The sequence below is a fragment of the Bombus huntii genome, chromosome 9 (genome assembly GCF_024542735.1).
Source record: "Bombus huntii isolate Logan2020A chromosome 9, iyBomHunt1.1, whole genome shotgun sequence".
Lineage (NCBI taxonomy): Eukaryota > Metazoa > Arthropoda > Insecta > Hymenoptera > Apidae > Bombus > Bombus huntii.
The window spans coordinates 4,440,240-4,457,013 of NC_066246.1; the positions used below are offsets into that span (position 1 = coordinate 4,440,240).

Sequence of the window (16,774 nt, forward strand, 5' to 3'; positions counted from 1 at the left end):
CCTTGTTAAACATAGAAATTTAAATTTTTTAATCTTATCTCACAACTTTGTGCACGTAACAATAACCTTTTCTTTAGAAAGATGTAATTACGAATTTATTCATCTTTTTTTGTTTCATTAAAGCATATTACCCAAAACTCAGTCTTAATAATTTTTGTATAACAATATCTGAAAATCATTTAATTCTGATAAGGATCAAAACGATAAGTAACTTCTATGATAACAGTTAATATATTGATATATCTTGTAACTCATAGCATATCCTCATAAAAACTGCAGTAGTGTTTGTACAAATTCTTAGTAATTTATTTCATTTAAAACACGATCGCACTTATTGCAACATTAGAGAGAGTCCATAAAGGATTAACTGATACAATCGTAATTAACAGTACATTCTTTGCAAATTATTATAAAAGAACACTTGCAAATTTTGCAACGGATTTTAATTTGCATATATTGTATATATTGTATTGTGGGCGTATTTTGTGGTAGTTTTTCTTTTTTTTTATAGACTTGTTTTATTGTGTAAAATAATTGAAGATAAGTTGTTGTTGTTATATTATAGTTTCCGCTGGGGGCTTCCGGCATAACAACTAGCTTCATTGCAACTAGCAATTCCATTAGTGTTGTCTCATTATCGGTGACAGTTCAAGAATTATAGGAGCCAACATCTTCCCTTTTTCTTCTTTTTTACCTACGAACTCACATAGTTTTTATAATAACGTCTGATCAATTTATATTCAATTTCATGCAAACCTGTAATGAATAATGCTTACTTGTAGCGCTGCCCGAGTGGCTGTTTCAAACACTTCCCTAATACCTTCCTTACTCTTAGCAGAACATTCAAGATAAGCAAAAGCATTGATTTTTTCAGCCATAGCTCTACCTTCTTCTGGTTTAACTGGTTCTTGTTTCATCTTGCTAAGCTCTTTGATGGTATTAGGATCATTGCGCAAGTCTTTTTTATTTCCAACAAGGATAATGGGCACATTTGGGCAAAAGTGCTTCACCTCTGGTGTCCACTTCTCAGGAATGTTCTCCAAGGAGTCGGGACTATCGATAGAGAAACACATTAGGATTACATCTGTGTCAGGATATGACAATGGGCGCAACCTATCGTAATCTTCTTGCCCAGCTGTGTCCCAAAGAGCCAGTTCAACCTGTTATAGGAAATGTTCTTCTAATATATTTGGAAAAAATACAAAAATATTAAATATGTGAAACAATTTCTTGTAGCACTTACCTGCTTTCCATCAACCTCAATGTCTGCAACATAGTTTTCAAACACTGTAGGTACATAAACTTCAGGAAACTGATCTTTGCTGAAGACTATGAGTAAGCATGTTTTACCACAAGCACCATCACCCACGATAACCAATTTCTTCCTAATGGCTGCCATGAATTCTAAAATGTAAATTATTAAATACTCCTTTATTAGTACTCTAATATAACCTGCATTATTAAAATTTTAATTTTATGCATATAACTTTATTAAATAAAATAAAATAAAAATATAACATCCACTTCACATCAATTGACAAATTTTTATGTACATAATTTAGAGATATTGAATATGTCAGTTGTTATGTTTAATAACAGTTATAAGTGAGTATGCATGTGTTTTAATATTCTTTCAATAACTTACCCATATATAAATATTACAATTTTGTGTAATATATTTGTTCAAACAAAAATGAGTGTGTATTTAATTTTAACAATTTTTGTTTGTTAGCGATCAGTAATATATACAGAACATATATGCTTGATCTTGGTATTTATCAGAGTAAAATAATAAAAATATATACCTAACTTCTATTGTTTTCATTTTATATGTATACATATATACACATACAAATATATGTATATACAATAAGAAATCTATAAATTATGAATGCTAATATGTAAATTGTACTTTATATATCAATAAATTCTAATTGCATTTGTATACAATATAAATGCATGAAGTATTTTAAGGACTACTCAAATACTAGTGATAATGGATCTAAGTTATTTGAGTTAATATCTTGGAAACACCACCTAAAATTAGTTTAACTAAGAGCATGCAGTGAGTGAACACATAATACACATAAGATAAGATAATAACTTAATGGAAAATATGATGAATGTTGAAAAGATGTAATCAATATCAATGTTAACAGAAACTACTTTTCCTGCACCTTGGTAAGGCATAAACAAATAAGAAGCAATTTTAAATACATAAATACAAGTGTAAATAGATATAAAGACATAAAGGAAGTAGTGAGAAAGATTGAGAAAAAGCATTCTTCAGGATAGAGTTAGAAAGAAGTCAGGGTAATCTTTTGAAACTGTTCAATTAGATTCATCTTTTGACAATACTATAATGAATGATTTGAATTCAAACCTCGTAGGGTATAAAACTTGTTACCTGAAAATATTGTATCCATTTGTATTTAAACAAAGTACTATATTAGTACTAGCATTACAAACATACACTCCCTACAGCCCTCTGTTTACTTAAATTTACGTTGCTAAAAATTGCTTCTAACTTCATAACTGTTTGCTACTTATATAGTGGGTACGATAGGTAACATCTTTTTGTGTCTATATTTCATATCTACTTTAGTACTATTTAGAAAGCAACCTACGAGGGCTGAAGATTGAAAGGATATTGATTGGGTCGTACCTGATCCAGGGTACCCCGTATCGTCTGGACCGAGGCATCGGCCCATATTGCATCCCATGTTTTTAGTTTTTCTTTCAGCGTCTCTGCTTTAAGTGGACATTTTATATGTTAGAATGGATAAAAGGTTGCGAAATAACTGCATTTACTACACAGATGTCATATAAATATCATATATATGTAAATATGTATGCATATGTCTTGTTTCTATCACAATTATGTATTTAGATATTTGCAAAAGTATTACATATAATCTATAATCATTGAACAACATCTTTATAATTTTGATTCATAACTCTTTCCTTCAGATATATATAAAAATATGTACACTACAAGGCTTTACAAGAATACCAAAAACTAAATATAATGTGAATTTAATGTTATCATAGTGTTATCATAATGTTATCATAATGACTTCATGTACACATTTAGATGAAAGATTACAGAATTCCGAAATGCATAAGGTAGAGCTTTAACTACAGTGTGTATAAAAAAAGAAATATATATTATATCTATTATTTAATCAATTTCTTAATTCATATACAAAGGTCTTTGCATATTAATATATTATATGTAAGACCATACCTTATGCCTTACAAAAGAATAATGATGTCTTCAAAGAACATGCATAAACACATAAGATTGGTACTTTTCTGTATTAAACATGCACTATTAAGAAACATGTGTACCCATGAAAAATTATTTTTGAAAAGCATAAATTAAATGTAATAGGCAACACATTCATATTGTACACAGTTAAGATGCTTTATAATATTTTAATGAGAGAAGTTATGATTATTCACTATTTATTTAAAGACAGTGATAAATAAATACGTATATTTAAGAAATATATGTATGTTATGATATAAATTAGAGTACTAAAACTTTTTAATATAGAATCCTACTTGTTAAAAGTTTTTGTTATAACGCAGATATTCTTCTGTTTTATATGTCACACTTGTTAATATACAGAGGAGATTCTAATTTAAAAGTTTTCATACAGATCAGAAGCAAGGACTTTAGCATTAAAGAATCTAGTGTATAGCAAAAGCAATGCAAATGAGGATTGTATATGTTAATATTAAGGCAATACAATTTATATAAATCTTTAAATTTTGCATCATATTTGAGTATTACAAAAAGTATTGATTACACAATGGTATAGTATTTTATTTTAGTATCCTTTAGAAATTAAATTATTCACTTTATATTAAACTAAATGAAGATCATGCGACTTATTACAAACTTTGGTCTATCACACATATAGAATATTTAAAATGGAAATTATATATATATATATATATATATATATATATATATATATATATATATATATATATAACAAATATATACTTAGAATATATATATACTCATATATTCCAAGTATACAGAAGCCAATTGTTTACCGAAAATCGATGTATGTTCACCTAGTACTTTTATTAGCATTCGGAAATTCCGATGAAATCATCCCAAAGATGTAAATTGTAAAAGCAGAATTAGGGGTACGCGGATATTTTGAAGAATGGATAGAAACGCGATGATTTCTAACATATCAAAGAACGTACCGGACCTTTTGTTTATCGCAGATCTGACAGGGTAAACGACGACGAAGGAATGTCAAGATGAAACCGTGACACAGATATTTACTTACTAGGTTTCCAGACACGTATCCGGAGAGCTTTTTGCCGAATTTTGCACAGCCGGAAGTGCACAGGCGAAACCAGGGGAGAGAGGAGGGGATTTAAGCCTAAGAGGTGGAGGATGGGGGCGCTAGGGGTGCGACAGGATAGCGACGCAGGGGTCTAGAGCCTGGGGGACGATTTACATACTGAATTAAAGCCCAGGTCGTATTTGAACTGGTAGAAACGATCCCAAATCAGTGATTGAATGTAGTCGCGGTGGACAGCGTGTAGCTTCTCGTATGTTGAATTAAACGGTCGTCATGCGAAGATGCTGTAGATTCGTAACGCATGGCACTCCCTCGGCCCTCTCTCTATCACAGGAGGAGGAGAACGTTTTTTCCCTCCTTGACACACAGAGTTCCCCGTTGCGCCGTTAACAAAGCAACATGTAGCACGCTTAAACCACCCGGACACACATCACAGCACACTCTCACACTACTCCAACCAGTATTACTTAAGAAATAATTGCGTATTTACCTGAAATGTTAAGCGACAGAAAGTCAAGAAGATGGCAGCCTTCGATGGCCACACCTCAATCTGTGAGTGTGCGGCAATCGGCTAGTGAGGGGGGAGCATTATACTCAGGATCGTATTGTTGTTTTTGAAACCCCCTTTCCTAGAATTCCAAATATTTCCCGGTCAATTTTCCATAAAAATTGTCACGATATTTATCAAACACAGTATGTATTTTATATGATTAAATTTTCATAGCAGAAGAGTTGTAAGCACGTTTGAAACCGAATATTCATAGAACATTATAAGTAAAATTATTAATCATGAATATTTTTACAAAATTAAAAAAACATATTAGTCTTTATCAACTTTACATTAATTAAAACGTTTCTGAGCCTATCTACGTATTGTTATATCAATTCTTATTTATCAAGTGGTTTTATTCACGATGATAATATAGTAATACTAGAAAATCGATAATAATATTAATATGTTTCAAAAATTTGTTATTATTATTATAAATTTGAATAAAAACTTATTTTATGTCTAATCAGCTAGTCTAATCTGTCTATGAATATATGGATGTCTAATCTACGCACCATTTAATGATACGTTCCTGGGCAATGCTACAAAACCAACGAATCATACGCCACCGCGCATATCAGGAACCTGTAGAGGGACTTTGCGCATGCAACATCATGTTTCACGGATGTATGTATATGTGGGTGAATGACGGGAAGGGTTGGAAAATATGTAAATAATGCTGCATCGCAGCTTCGTCACCCAGCGCCCCTTGTATGTAACACGTGAAAATCATGACATTAACTTTATAATCATGAAACGAATAAAAAATTAGTATGAATAAACTATTTGCTTTTAAGATCGATTTAATTTTCATTATATATATATATATAATCATTGTTTTTCTGATAAAATGAACATTATCTTTTATTAAAAAAGCATAAGAGTAATAAATTATACGTATAATTCACGTAATAGATATAACATTACTTACATACACTTATGTTTTCGTAGATTAATATGATAATGCGTGGCATATAATTTCGAATGAACAATGCAAACGCGCCTAAAAAATTAAACTTAGCCGGTATAAGAAAAGAATGAAACGTTATGTTTTCATATAATATTATCGTTTTATTCTTATCATTATATCACTTTACTTTTATTTTTCAAATAATTTACTGGTTTCATGGAAATTCAGGAATGACAGATGTAATTTACCACATAATAGAAAAACTCATTCTCCAGGGTGAGAATAAACGAATAGACTAATCGATGGTGATATTTATTTGTGAAGGCGAATAGTGTATAAATTTGCAATTATCCATAAATATAAATTTACATATACATGCAAATATGAAAACAAAATAGAGCATAAAGTCTAAAAAAGTTTGTGTTTTTATATGTACACTTCGTATATACTAAATAAAAATGATGTCACTATTGTACACTGTATACGACATACGATCGCGCTAGTGTATGACGCACACAGAATTGACATGTACGTTTCATTAATTTGAAACAATGTATCAAATAAGGCTCTGAGGATTTGTATCATTTTCTTAAATATACACTTATTGGATTAAAAATGTATTTTTTATTTCATAGTGATTATTTCTTGTAATAACATTTCTACATTATATATAATACTAGTTGCGAAATAATTGAAGAAATGATACAGGAAATATATTTTGAAAGTATTTAATATGATTGTTACGTATTTAGAATGTATTTAATTATGTACATTTTTTATTGTAAAGGTAGCTAACATCATAACTTTTTAAATATTTTGAATTTTCTGATACTTTCATATCCAATTTTAAAACAAAATATCTATCATTAAAGTAGGTGGTAAGAAACATAATTTTTTCTTAATTTTCAATATGTAGTAATTTATCAAACAGAAATTATTTTTACGGTAAGTAAGAAAATGTATTGTACTATACAAATCGGTTAGAATAGATTCAAAGCGATGTTGTAAGACATAGAAAGCAACACAGTACATGTTGGAATATCTATCTCATTCACGAAATATTCACTATATTCTAACATTTATTATTTAATCTTCACATATCAAACATCATCAGCACACACCCAAAAAACAAATTATCATGTTCTGTTCAATAATTCAGTCATAGGAAAATTTGTATAGTATATGTATATGAATATCATTTTAAGATAGTGGTAATGTAAGTTAATCTTAGTCATCATTTTTCACATTTTCATATTAAAAATGATACACACTGTTCTGTGACTATGTATGTGTTCGAATTAAATTTAGTTATTTTCATTTTATGTGGAATTTTTAAAATATATCATAATCATAGATTTCTTAATTTTGTTGTGGTGGATCTGGATCATTTGGATTTCCTCCCATTTGCCTTCTTAAGGATTCAATTAATTCAGGATTCGCATTTTGTAATTGTTGAGCAAAATGTTGACCACTACAAAATTTTTAAATATGATATATTTTTTAATGATATTAGATAGCAAATGATTGAAAAGTATGAGTGATACTTACGCTTCTATAAGAGCATCCATATGTCCTCCTTGTTCTACTTGACCGCTCATAAAATTGCTCACCATGTTTTGAAGTGTTGGATTAGATAACATTTGACGGGCCATGTTCATAAGAGCAGGGTTACTTAGGAGTGAACTGAGATCCATGCCTGGCAATGTACCTCCACTTAATGACATATTGCTCATGCTTGGCTGAGTTAATTTTTCTTCTGCTACTTGTAAATTATTTTTATAACTTTCATTGTCAGGTTCCATCTCCAAAGCTTTTTGATAACTTTCCTTAGCTTCTTTATGTCTTTGGAGACTAGAATATGCTAAACCTAATCGTCCATATGCTTTACTATACGAAGGATCAATGGATAATGCAGTATGGCAATCTTTAATTGCTTGTTGATAATTGCCAATTTTACTATATGCTGCAGCACGGTTACAATAATATACTGCATTACGACCATCTAATTGAATTGCTCTAAACAAACAATATTATACTATTATGTAAACAGTATCACAATGTTTATAGAAAAATATATATCTTATCTTTATTCAAACGAAAAATATATACTTTGTATAATTAGTAAGAGCTTCGTGATGTTTTTCAGCTTTCATAAGAGTATTTCCTTCATTTTTTAATCTTTCAGCTTCGAGTTTTGCTTCTGGAGTAGCTTCTGGAGCTAAATTGGGCTTTGCATTTTCGATGGAAGACTTGTATATTTCATATAAGTTAAAATTTGTTGGAGTATCAGATGCTTGTACATTATAAGCACTTTCTAAACACTGTATTGCTACTTCAAGGCTCTCTCGAGAATCTGCTGTAATATCACCTTCTTCTAATTGCTGGGTTAAGAATTGAACAATTGCTGCTACCAGCCCTTTGACAGCCATTACTGCCTTTAAGGAACTGCTCTGTTTGGAGTGACAAATTTAATTATAGTATGATTACACGTTACGCTATAACGATGACACAAACATAGGGTGTTTAATATCATTTAGTAATGGAAGATTTTTGATACGTGTCATAACCTTAAAATAGTTTACCGATTAAAAGAATAAAAAGATTTCGTTAAAAGGAAAACTTAAAATTATTGTTTTAACTTTAGCAAAATCGACTGTAACAATATTATCGGCATCGCGTTAATGAATTGTTAAATGTTTTATTATGCCAAATCATCATAGATTGACATAACCAAAAAAAGACATGCAGGATACAAGCAGACAATTAAATTTCGTTGATTATGCTTTAATTTTTTGAAGTCGAAGAAGAGCCTCTATCTACCGTAATTATATTAAGTAAGTTAATCTACATACGCTAATGTTTGAACTATAATTTGCTTACGGTTAATTACAGACAAATAAAAGTTACCCGTCTATGGTGATATGATACCCTGACAGTTTCATTTTAAGTCATTGATTTTACAACATTTTTAATCTTTCTGTATATAAAGGAGCACTTTTTATATTTGTATGTACCTTAAAACTTTAAGTATAGTGCCACACAGCAACAATGAAGAACAGGCAATGTGTTTCGATGGCTTCCACTTTGTGAAAAACTGAAACCTTAACACTTAATATTACGACAGTCACAGAATTCGTCGTGCAATATTATTACGGCTGTTCTGAAAATTTTTGCTATTTAATTGATTTAATTACTTCTATTTCCGTGTGATAATTTTTATGCCATTGGTTGTTCTTTAAATCTCTTTTGTAGAAACGAACGAATTAAAGTCCAATACTTTCGTCCGAATCGCGCTGGCGCAATTCGATTAACATTAAATGTCTTTTTAGATGAAAATATTATAGATGTCTCAAACCAGAGCAATAAAATAAAATCGTATACATATTAAATGCTAGAAATATATTAATACTTTGATGCATATAATTACAGATTTATGTTATAAATATACATATATATACATGTATATATATTATATAGTATGTATGTTCTAATTTATTCTGCACTACATTGCATACCATGTATGTGTGTGTATGTACATTAATTTGTAGATAATACATCGATAACGGTAAATAAATTCATATACTAAAGTTTTTGTAAAATATTATTAGGGTCCCTGCTTAATGATTTTCAATGTCGTGCTATTCGTGCTTGTACCCTTAAAAATATAGTAATTTTCTAAATGATAGAATGGCACCATCGTTTGTAAATCATCTATACGGTGATGTATTTTCAATTGAAACTTCTGAAAATAACCATTTTGTGACACAATTTACATATACATATAAGCTAAATTATTTCAACGACTTAATTGATGGATCAATAAAAACTTACCTGAGCATACATATATTCGTAAATGTAAAACTGATCGTTCTCCGTCGTAACGATGATAAAGGAGTCGCTCTTCCCAAAATCTGAAATAAGATAATATCTTAAATACGATTTAAAATTTACTATATTGCAATGTGAATGTTATTTTAGTGTAATATCAATTAATATTGCTCGTACCATCTGTATAGAAACATTCTACTCCATGGATTCGCGAATCATGAAATAGACTTTGATAGTCATAAAAATTATCAAATTCTGGATCATAATAAAAGATATTTATCGCATTCGTTTCAAAATCGTCTACCAAAACGAAACAATCCTGTTCTTGGATGAGACTTTTCACATTGTGCGTTTTACCTTCAAAGCTTCTTATTATAATAAACTAAAAAATAATACCTATATCAGATCATCGCCCAAAATATTTTTATAAAATAATTAAAGACGAAGTGCTCATTACTTTGGAGGTAATAGTGTCCAGCTTATACAGATACGACTTTTCAGAATTTCCGAAGCAACCGAGCAGCAGATATATGTCCCGATGATTTGCTTTGAAAATGTCGATAGCCCAAGCTCCATCAGTGGATATATTCTGGTACAACGATAAATTATTGTTCTCAAAATCAATCTTGTAAATTACAGAATTTGTGTGATGTGTTGCGAGTAGTGTATCATAATACACTGCCAATACTACGAAAGCTGCATCTAAAATACATAGATATATAAATATGTTATGTACTATTTAACAAAAATTACACAAATAATTTTATTAATTTAATAGTTTCTATCTTAAGAGTTTTTATTAGTTTTAAATATCATACTATCATGTGTTGTGAAGACCTTTGCGTCCTTTATGTAACCTCGAATTTTTAGAGGCGTTTCCTTTACATTAGCTAACGTTTTTTCTGTACCGATCAGTCCAGATTTAATCCAAGAAATCATAATGAATTCGTTTTTGGTATTGTTTGAAGTACATTCACGGCTATATGATATTGTGTTTGATACTACATTTATACCAAATGTACTGTGAAATTCGTGATAATTTCGTATTATTTTATTATTATTTATTCTTTGCATGTAACAATCGTTTTCGGTGAGCTCAGCCATATATTCAGTGGGGCAAGAACAGTTATCTGAAAGTCCGCAAAGAGATCCTGGTTCTTCTCCAAACATGTTCAGCTTTGTGATCTGTTCGTAATAAACAACATCAATCTTCTTGATGTTGGGCGCCTGAATTTTCAACTTTTCATCTGCTTGCTCCAAATAGAAGAAAACATTGCCGAGATTTTCAGAAATCGAAGTAGATCGAACAATGTTCTTCTCTATCTCAGATTCATTCTGCGTGAACATGTGGAGGGTTCGACGTGTCTCTTGTTGTAAATCGTAGAAAATAGTATTTAAATTTATTCCATTCATTAAGTTCGAAACAAACACGTTTTCTGGAACCTTCACTTTCGACTCAAAAATCTAGAAATATCCAATTTTTAAATGTATCATACCGCTTGCAAATATTGAAATCGAGCAACATTACCAAGTCTCCAATGATTTCCACGTCTTCGTCGTTTTGTATACCATTAGAATATTCTAACGATACGTTTACTTCATTGATGAACGATGTGTAAATATTGCCACTTATTATCACGTTTTCTTCAAAGATTTTCGAACCAGATACCACTTGTGTTTCCTTTCTTTTATTCAGAACCAAATCGGAGGGATAGATGCCATTAATTCGCGAGAGATTCGTGTTCCCTAAGATTTTTTGAAAATATTGTAATCTAAGAACTTAAGGTATATTATTAAATAATTCATATAATTTAAGTAATTACGTAAGTATCGTATATGCTTTACAATTGAAATAATGAAACTGCAGCTTTAAAAACTTAATGGAAAAGGAAATAATAGTTAAATATTATCTGATCTTTAATGCGATATGTTTATAATTATATACCTGTTATTTCAACAGTGTCATCAAATTGTACGTTAGTAAGTATTTCGTGTTCTCCGTCGATGGTTACACGATTTTTTAAAAATTCATCAAAATTTACTTCATCTAGATTCTTTAAATATATATCCTCCAATATAACAAGATCTTTTAAAGATGTATACGTAGGTAATTTATCAGTCACCAGAGCTACCCCATTCAAAGGAACATTATGAAGATCATCATCAACAAGGATTTGATCGATCGCTACATCATCGAGGAATGTTATAGTTCCAGCTATTACTTCTTTTTTACTTTTCCTCGCTACAGAATTATTAAATTCGAAAATATTGATATTATTAATCATAGGAATATCAATATCATCGACCACTGAAATAGTATCGATATCCAGATCATCTTTAAAAATCTTTTGGCCAATTATTTCGATGTCTTTATCGTCTATCACAGCATCTACAATGATATCACGTATTTCGTCGATTTCTTTACATTGCCCCGCAATTGTTGATGCTGATATATCTCCCTGAAAAATGGTGCTGCCGTGAATAGTTTGATTAGTAGTTGTAGTTACTGCGTTTTTGAATAACGATGTCAAAGAAGCAGAACTTGTTGAGGGAAAATCCCAAGAAATATTCCCGTTTACTTTTAAATCAACGATTCTTGATACTGGTATGTTAAGCATGCTCTCGTACAACTGTAATAAAATGTTTGAATAATTAAATTCAATTGAATAATAAGAAAACAAAAGTATCATAAATTCATATTTCAGTGTTTACCTCGTTAACATCGAGATTGTTTAAAGTTTTTGTTACAGCATCCCCTTCTACAAATAAATCATCAAATTTAATATCCTTTATTAGAAATAGAGGCTTGTCGATCCATGTCAACTTAGAGATGTTCCGATTGTTGATGAAGCTAGTTTTAATGTTATCAGTTGTAACTTTGTAAAAAGTGAACTTCCCAGATATATTTTGTTCCCTTGACTTTGAAAGGAAACTTTCGAAAATATCGTTCACGTCATGACCATGCAGAAATTTCAACGTAATATTCCGTACAGTTAATTCTTGGAATATTATCGTATTTTTATTATTAAACACATTTTTTTTGCGGATATTCCTTAAATAGTTCATCGATGGCTGATCACCAATTTGAGCTACTTTTAAATCATCTTTAACCGTTAGATTACCATTTATTACCAAATCTTTTATGTCAGCTATTTTCATATCTCTTAACAATAAAAGTTTCTTCATTTCAACATTGTTAATCTTTTCAACATAAAGATTTTCTACGTGAAATTCTGGAGTCTTCATGAACTTCGTTCTCTGACCTTTGTTAACATTTCTCGCATTCTGTAAGAAGAAAGGGAAATTAAGCTCGTCTATGTTTATTTGTTTAGTCTTAATTGTCAAGAAATTCATATCGTCTGGAAAAATATATGGTTGCTTTCCGTTTAAAATGTCAGTTACTGGGAGGCCATTAAAGACGCCAGTCAATAATTGGTTTCCACGTAGATGCTTTAGATGCAATCTTTCTCGAATGGTGACTGATTCTGGAGCGATTTCAAAAAGATTATCGCCCTCTCCTTCGGTGAAAAACATATCGTCTACGTGAACATTTTCAAAATGTAGCCTTTTAAAACGTTCTGAAATAACACTTGTAGTAGTGTACAAAAATTCATCTTCAGAAAATCCATTTATGTATTTTGCATTCAAACGATCTATAGTTAAATTATTTTCAAAAATGACATCGTTTTCGATTATTTGATTAGTCGATTTCGTCCAAAAGGTACCAAAGATATTAGTCAGATCTATTTCTTCATTATTTAGAAAGATTTTTGTGTACTTGTCTAGATCTAGCGTTCCAATGTTCAAGTTACCATGAATAGTGACATTAGAGTAAATTTGATGTGACGGACCTATCGGTGGGTTAATGCTTGAATCAACTATAAGTTTCTCTGTTACGTGTAATTTCGCAATTTTCGTCTCCCCTATGAAACACGAGATACTTCATGTGAATGTAGATAGTACGAAAAGATTTCGAAAATTGAACTAATCATACTTCGTATACCTTTGATTACGTTGACGGTAGATACTCGCGCTGCTTCCGAAACCGGAACACCGTTTATCAAATCAGTATATAAATTTTCTACTTGAAGCTTTCTCATGGTAAAGTTACCAAAAGTTTGATTAGTTTTTGTGTTCATATAGTTATCCCATGGTTTTCCATTCAACATTTGTATCGTAAAATTGTAGATTTGTAATGTATTATTGAAGGTAACATTTCCTAAAAAATTTAATTCAGATTTAAATATCGGCCTGTTAAATCAAAGAGTTCATCTGAGATGATTTGCTTTGGTTTGAAATCTACCTTCAATTCTCTGATTACGGTTAATGATAAATAATTCATTGAAGAGATCATTGATATTTATGCCGTTTAACATTTTTACGTTTAAATTCGTCAAAGATATACTTGAATTTAAATATATGATGTTGTTTGAAAATTCAATTTCATCTTTCTCTATATTTATGTTCATTTTCGATGTATCATTGGTTAAAGCCCAATCTAAAACGACATCATATTTTTGATAAATATATATATTCTTTCGTATCATCGGGACATTGTTATTGTTAGATAAAATAATATTGAACATACACTGATATGGAATTCCACAAATGGAATCTACTTTAAGATCATTTACAGTGATATTTCTTTTCTTCGAAAATTCTTGTATCTTATCCGAATTATTGTTCAAATGCATATCAACATCATTAACGAAATCTACAATCATTCTATCAATCTGCAACTGTTCAATGAATGCATTGCCATCGACAAGAATATCTGCAATTATAGAATTCGTATTGTTCATCATTAAATATTCGTTAGATGATAAAACATCATCAATTTCGTGGGTTAAATTTTCTAAGCGCCGTTCCATCACGCGAGGCGCAACGATGTCTTCGTTTACGAAGATGTCGATGTTATTTACAGTTCCTGCATCTAATATTAAATTTGGCAAAACGAAAGATTCCGATATCGTTAAGTTCTCGTGTACTGGTTGCAAGAGGGGCCATAAAGACTCAGCTTCTTCCACGAAAGGTTTTCTTTGTAGCAATATTTCAACCAGTTCCGCCAAATTTTTCGATAAAGTATCACTTTCCTTAATCGAATGTTCTGAAAATACCATTACAGTAACTAAATTAATGCATAATTTTGGAGGGCTATTGTTTTAAGCAGAATAATTAACCAGAAGGAATTTCTTCAATGCGCAACTTCCACGATTCTACGCTATAAGTTTTATCCGAGTTAATAACAACCAGCACCATAATTATCGTGGAATTGTCGATTCGAGTTCGTATATCAATCAGAATTCCATTGGGTAGCTTCATAGTGTGTATTAAGATATAATCCGATGCATTTTCAAACTTGTACAGTTGCAAGATGTTCTGTGATACAATTAGTATTTACGAACAAAATTCCGTAATCGTTGATTAGTTATCAAATTTTATGCTTACATCATATGCTACAAAGAAAAAGGTATCATCATTGATGCTCACTATGCTGACTAAACTGAGTGTCCTTATTTCTGGCAACTGTTGCCAGCTTAATAGTTCATGTCCTAAAAGAATAAGTTCTCCATAAATCGATAATAAGTAAATGGAAACGAGTAAAAAGAAAAACCAACCATCCCACCAAAGCAAGTTGCTCGGTGTATATTCGTTTATTAGCAAAATGAAATTAAAGTCCGCATGTTTGTAATGATGAACAGAAATCGGATTGGAAGTTTCCAAAAATTGTATGGTATCCAGGCTGGTTTCCTTAAACTCGTACACCAGGGAACCGATTCCCGATGCATCTCTATTATTCTGTGCGAATATTATAATCGTCGATTGCTTATATTTGAACGTAGTGACCGATATCGCGGCGATGGTCATCACTTCTTTTATTATATCCATATACGTTTCTCTCCAATGATATATTCTACGTTAATATAAAATATATGTGAATTCCGAAACACAATAATTACAAAATGTATGGTTACTAATTTCGCTTACAAAGAAGGTACAGAAAATTGACCAATATTATCGGCTACTACCAGATAAAGTCGATTGGAACGAACGAAGAAATTGGCATCCGTAGGACATCCTTTATGTTGAATGGTCTGCCGATATTTGAATTGCAAATTATCCATTTTTGTATAGATATTACACGAGCCAGTTTCGTAACAAATTAGTAGATAAAGTACACTTCTCCAAACGATACTCTGTAGCATATTAATTGAAATGACTTACTATCGAATGTGATTTTAAGTAATCGTGATTAGCGCTAATTTACCTACCCTGACAAATTTAATGGGACCATTATTGAGAGTTGAGATTATTCCTCGCGATAAGGTATGATTAGAAGAAGGAGAATTAAGTGAAAATTCTATGAAACGATTTGCTTCTATTAAAAGTATCTTGTCGTATATATTCGCTATGAAAGGTGGATTTTTGTACATCTCCTTTAACCATAATTGATCCCATTTTACATCGTAGACTTGTTTATGAACTACGATTACCATATTTTAAAGTAGCTTTAGAAATATCTAATTATGATATGATTTTATTGTTTATTGATTTCTTTTACCTGGTGGTTCTTCTCGAAAATAGAGTTTGGCTATCTCAACTTTTGTCTGCTTTAACTTTTCGTCGAAATGATCGGTTAACGAAATGTGCACAGTAATGAAACTGATGTAACCGAAGAGAAGCTGAGGTAACATAAAAATATAATCATTTAAAATGTAACATTATAAATTTGAATTAAAAAATTTAATTTGATTTTTAAGCTTTGAATTCGAATTTTTCGTTTGAACGGCTGATTTACACTTACCAAAATTTTTAAAGATCCCATGATCTTAAACAGATCGGATGCGCGAATTCATATTCACTCATGAAAGCTTATTGTACTAATTGATCACGAAAGACAATTACAGGTCGTCGACTGAATACACATACAAACAACTATAGCTGTATCAAATATCAACAAGTAACGACCATTATTAAATTTGAATCATTCATGATCAGAATTGTGTGATAATTCATTGAATATGATAAGGGTGAGTAAGATTTCTGTTAAAAGGAATTTAACATAAGTATATTAAGAATAATAATTCAGAAGAGTAAATAGAATAAAAATCAAGTGAAATTGTCTTGCTAAACAAATTTTTATTTGTACATAAT

General features: G+C 30.6%; 3 protein-coding genes across 11 annotated transcripts; all 3 read right to left on the bottom strand.

The window, feature by feature from the left end:
* Window positions 1-282: 282 nt before the first annotated feature.
* LOC126869617 (ras-like GTP-binding protein Rho1) lies at window positions 283-4,979 on the bottom strand. Of its 7 annotated transcripts, none has more exons than XM_050626430.1 (5): window positions 4,822-4,906; window positions 2,666-2,751; window positions 1,244-1,404; window positions 777-1,160; window positions 283-701 (listed from the first exon to the last, which is right to left on the bottom strand). In XM_050626430.1, the coding sequence occupies exons 2-5, from the start codon at window positions 2,721-2,723 to the stop codon at window positions 621-623; spliced, it is 684 nt and encodes a 227-aa protein (XP_050482387.1). In that variant the 5' UTR covers window positions 2,724-2,751; window positions 4,822-4,906; the 3' UTR covers window positions 283-620. The 7 variants fall into 7 exon arrangements, with proteins under 7 accessions (XP_050482387.1, XP_050482386.1, XP_050482385.1 ...); XM_050626429.1 differs by lacking the exon at window positions 4,822-4,906 and adding an exon at window positions 4,492-4,815 and having other exon boundaries at window positions 2,666-2,748; XM_050626428.1 differs by lacking the exon at window positions 4,822-4,906 and adding an exon at window positions 4,492-4,815.
* A 1,873-nt stretch (window positions 4,980-6,852) lies between these two features.
* LOC126869613 (small glutamine-rich tetratricopeptide repeat-containing protein alpha-like) lies at window positions 6,853-9,077 on the bottom strand. 3 transcript variants are annotated; one of them, XM_050626417.1, is made up of 4 exons: window positions 8,699-9,077; window positions 7,901-8,241; window positions 7,340-7,807; window positions 6,853-7,262 (listed from the first exon to the last, which is right to left on the bottom strand). In XM_050626417.1, exons 2-4 carry the CDS (start codon window positions 8,218-8,220, stop codon window positions 7,151-7,153), a joined length of 900 nt encoding a protein of 299 aa, XP_050482374.1. In that variant the 5' UTR covers window positions 8,221-8,241; window positions 8,699-9,077; the 3' UTR covers window positions 6,853-7,150. The 3 variants fall into 3 exon arrangements, with proteins under 3 accessions (XP_050482374.1, XP_050482373.1, XP_050482375.1); XM_050626416.1 differs by having other exon boundaries at window positions 8,806-9,075; XM_050626418.1 differs by having other exon boundaries at window positions 8,672-8,819.
* Window positions 9,078-9,262: 185 nt separating this feature from the next.
* LOC126869556 (uncharacterized) lies at window positions 9,263-16,689 on the bottom strand. The gene is made up of 18 exons (XM_050626247.1): window positions 16,425-16,689; window positions 16,182-16,302; window positions 15,892-16,103; window positions 15,608-15,816; window positions 15,238-15,533; window positions 15,068-15,171; window positions 14,800-14,998; window positions 14,208-14,726; window positions 13,923-14,117; window positions 13,623-13,838; window positions 12,332-13,542; window positions 11,565-12,249; window positions 11,148-11,365; window positions 10,438-11,083; window positions 10,077-10,321; window positions 9,797-10,001; window positions 9,623-9,702; window positions 9,263-9,533 (listed from the first exon to the last, which is right to left on the bottom strand). Exons 1-18 carry the CDS (start codon window positions 16,443-16,445, stop codon window positions 9,396-9,398), a joined length of 5,520 nt encoding a protein of 1,839 aa, XP_050482204.1. The 5' UTR covers window positions 16,446-16,689; the 3' UTR covers window positions 9,263-9,395.
* Between the last annotated feature and the right edge of the window lie 85 nt (window positions 16,690-16,774).

Coding starts and splice junctions, on each gene's coding strand:
- LOC126869617 (XM_050626430.1), bottom strand. CDS start 2,723: ATGGGATGCAATATGGGCCGATGCCTCGGTCCAGACGATACGGGGTAC. Junction 1,405..2,665: donor TACGGGGTACCCTGGATCAG/GTACGACCCAAT, acceptor TTTACATTTTAG/AATTCATGGCAGCCATTAGG. Junction 1,161..1,243: donor TTGAGGTTGATGGAAAGCAG/GTAAGTGCTACA, acceptor TTCCTATAACAG/GTTGAACTGGCTCTTTGGGA.
- LOC126869613 (XM_050626417.1), bottom strand. CDS start 8,220: ATGGCTGTCAAAGGGCTGGTAGCAGCAATTGTTCAATTCTTAACCCAG. Junction 7,808..7,900: donor GCTCTTACTAATTATACAAA/GTATATATTTTT, acceptor TTGTTTGTTTAG/AGCAATTCAATTAGATGGTC. Junction 7,263..7,339: donor ATGGATGCTCTTATAGAAGC/GTAAGTATCACT, acceptor AAAATTTTGTAG/TGGTCAACATTTTGCTCAAC.
- LOC126869556 (XM_050626247.1), bottom strand. CDS start 16,445: ATGGGATCTTTAAAAATTTTG. Junction 14,118..14,207: donor TTGTGGAATTCCATATCAGT/GTATGTTCAATA, acceptor ATGTCGTTTTAG/ATTGGGCTTTAACCAATGAT. Junction 11,084..11,147: donor TGGAAATCATTGGAGACTTG/GTAATGTTGCTC, acceptor GGATATTTCTAG/ATTTTTGAGTCGAAAGTGAA.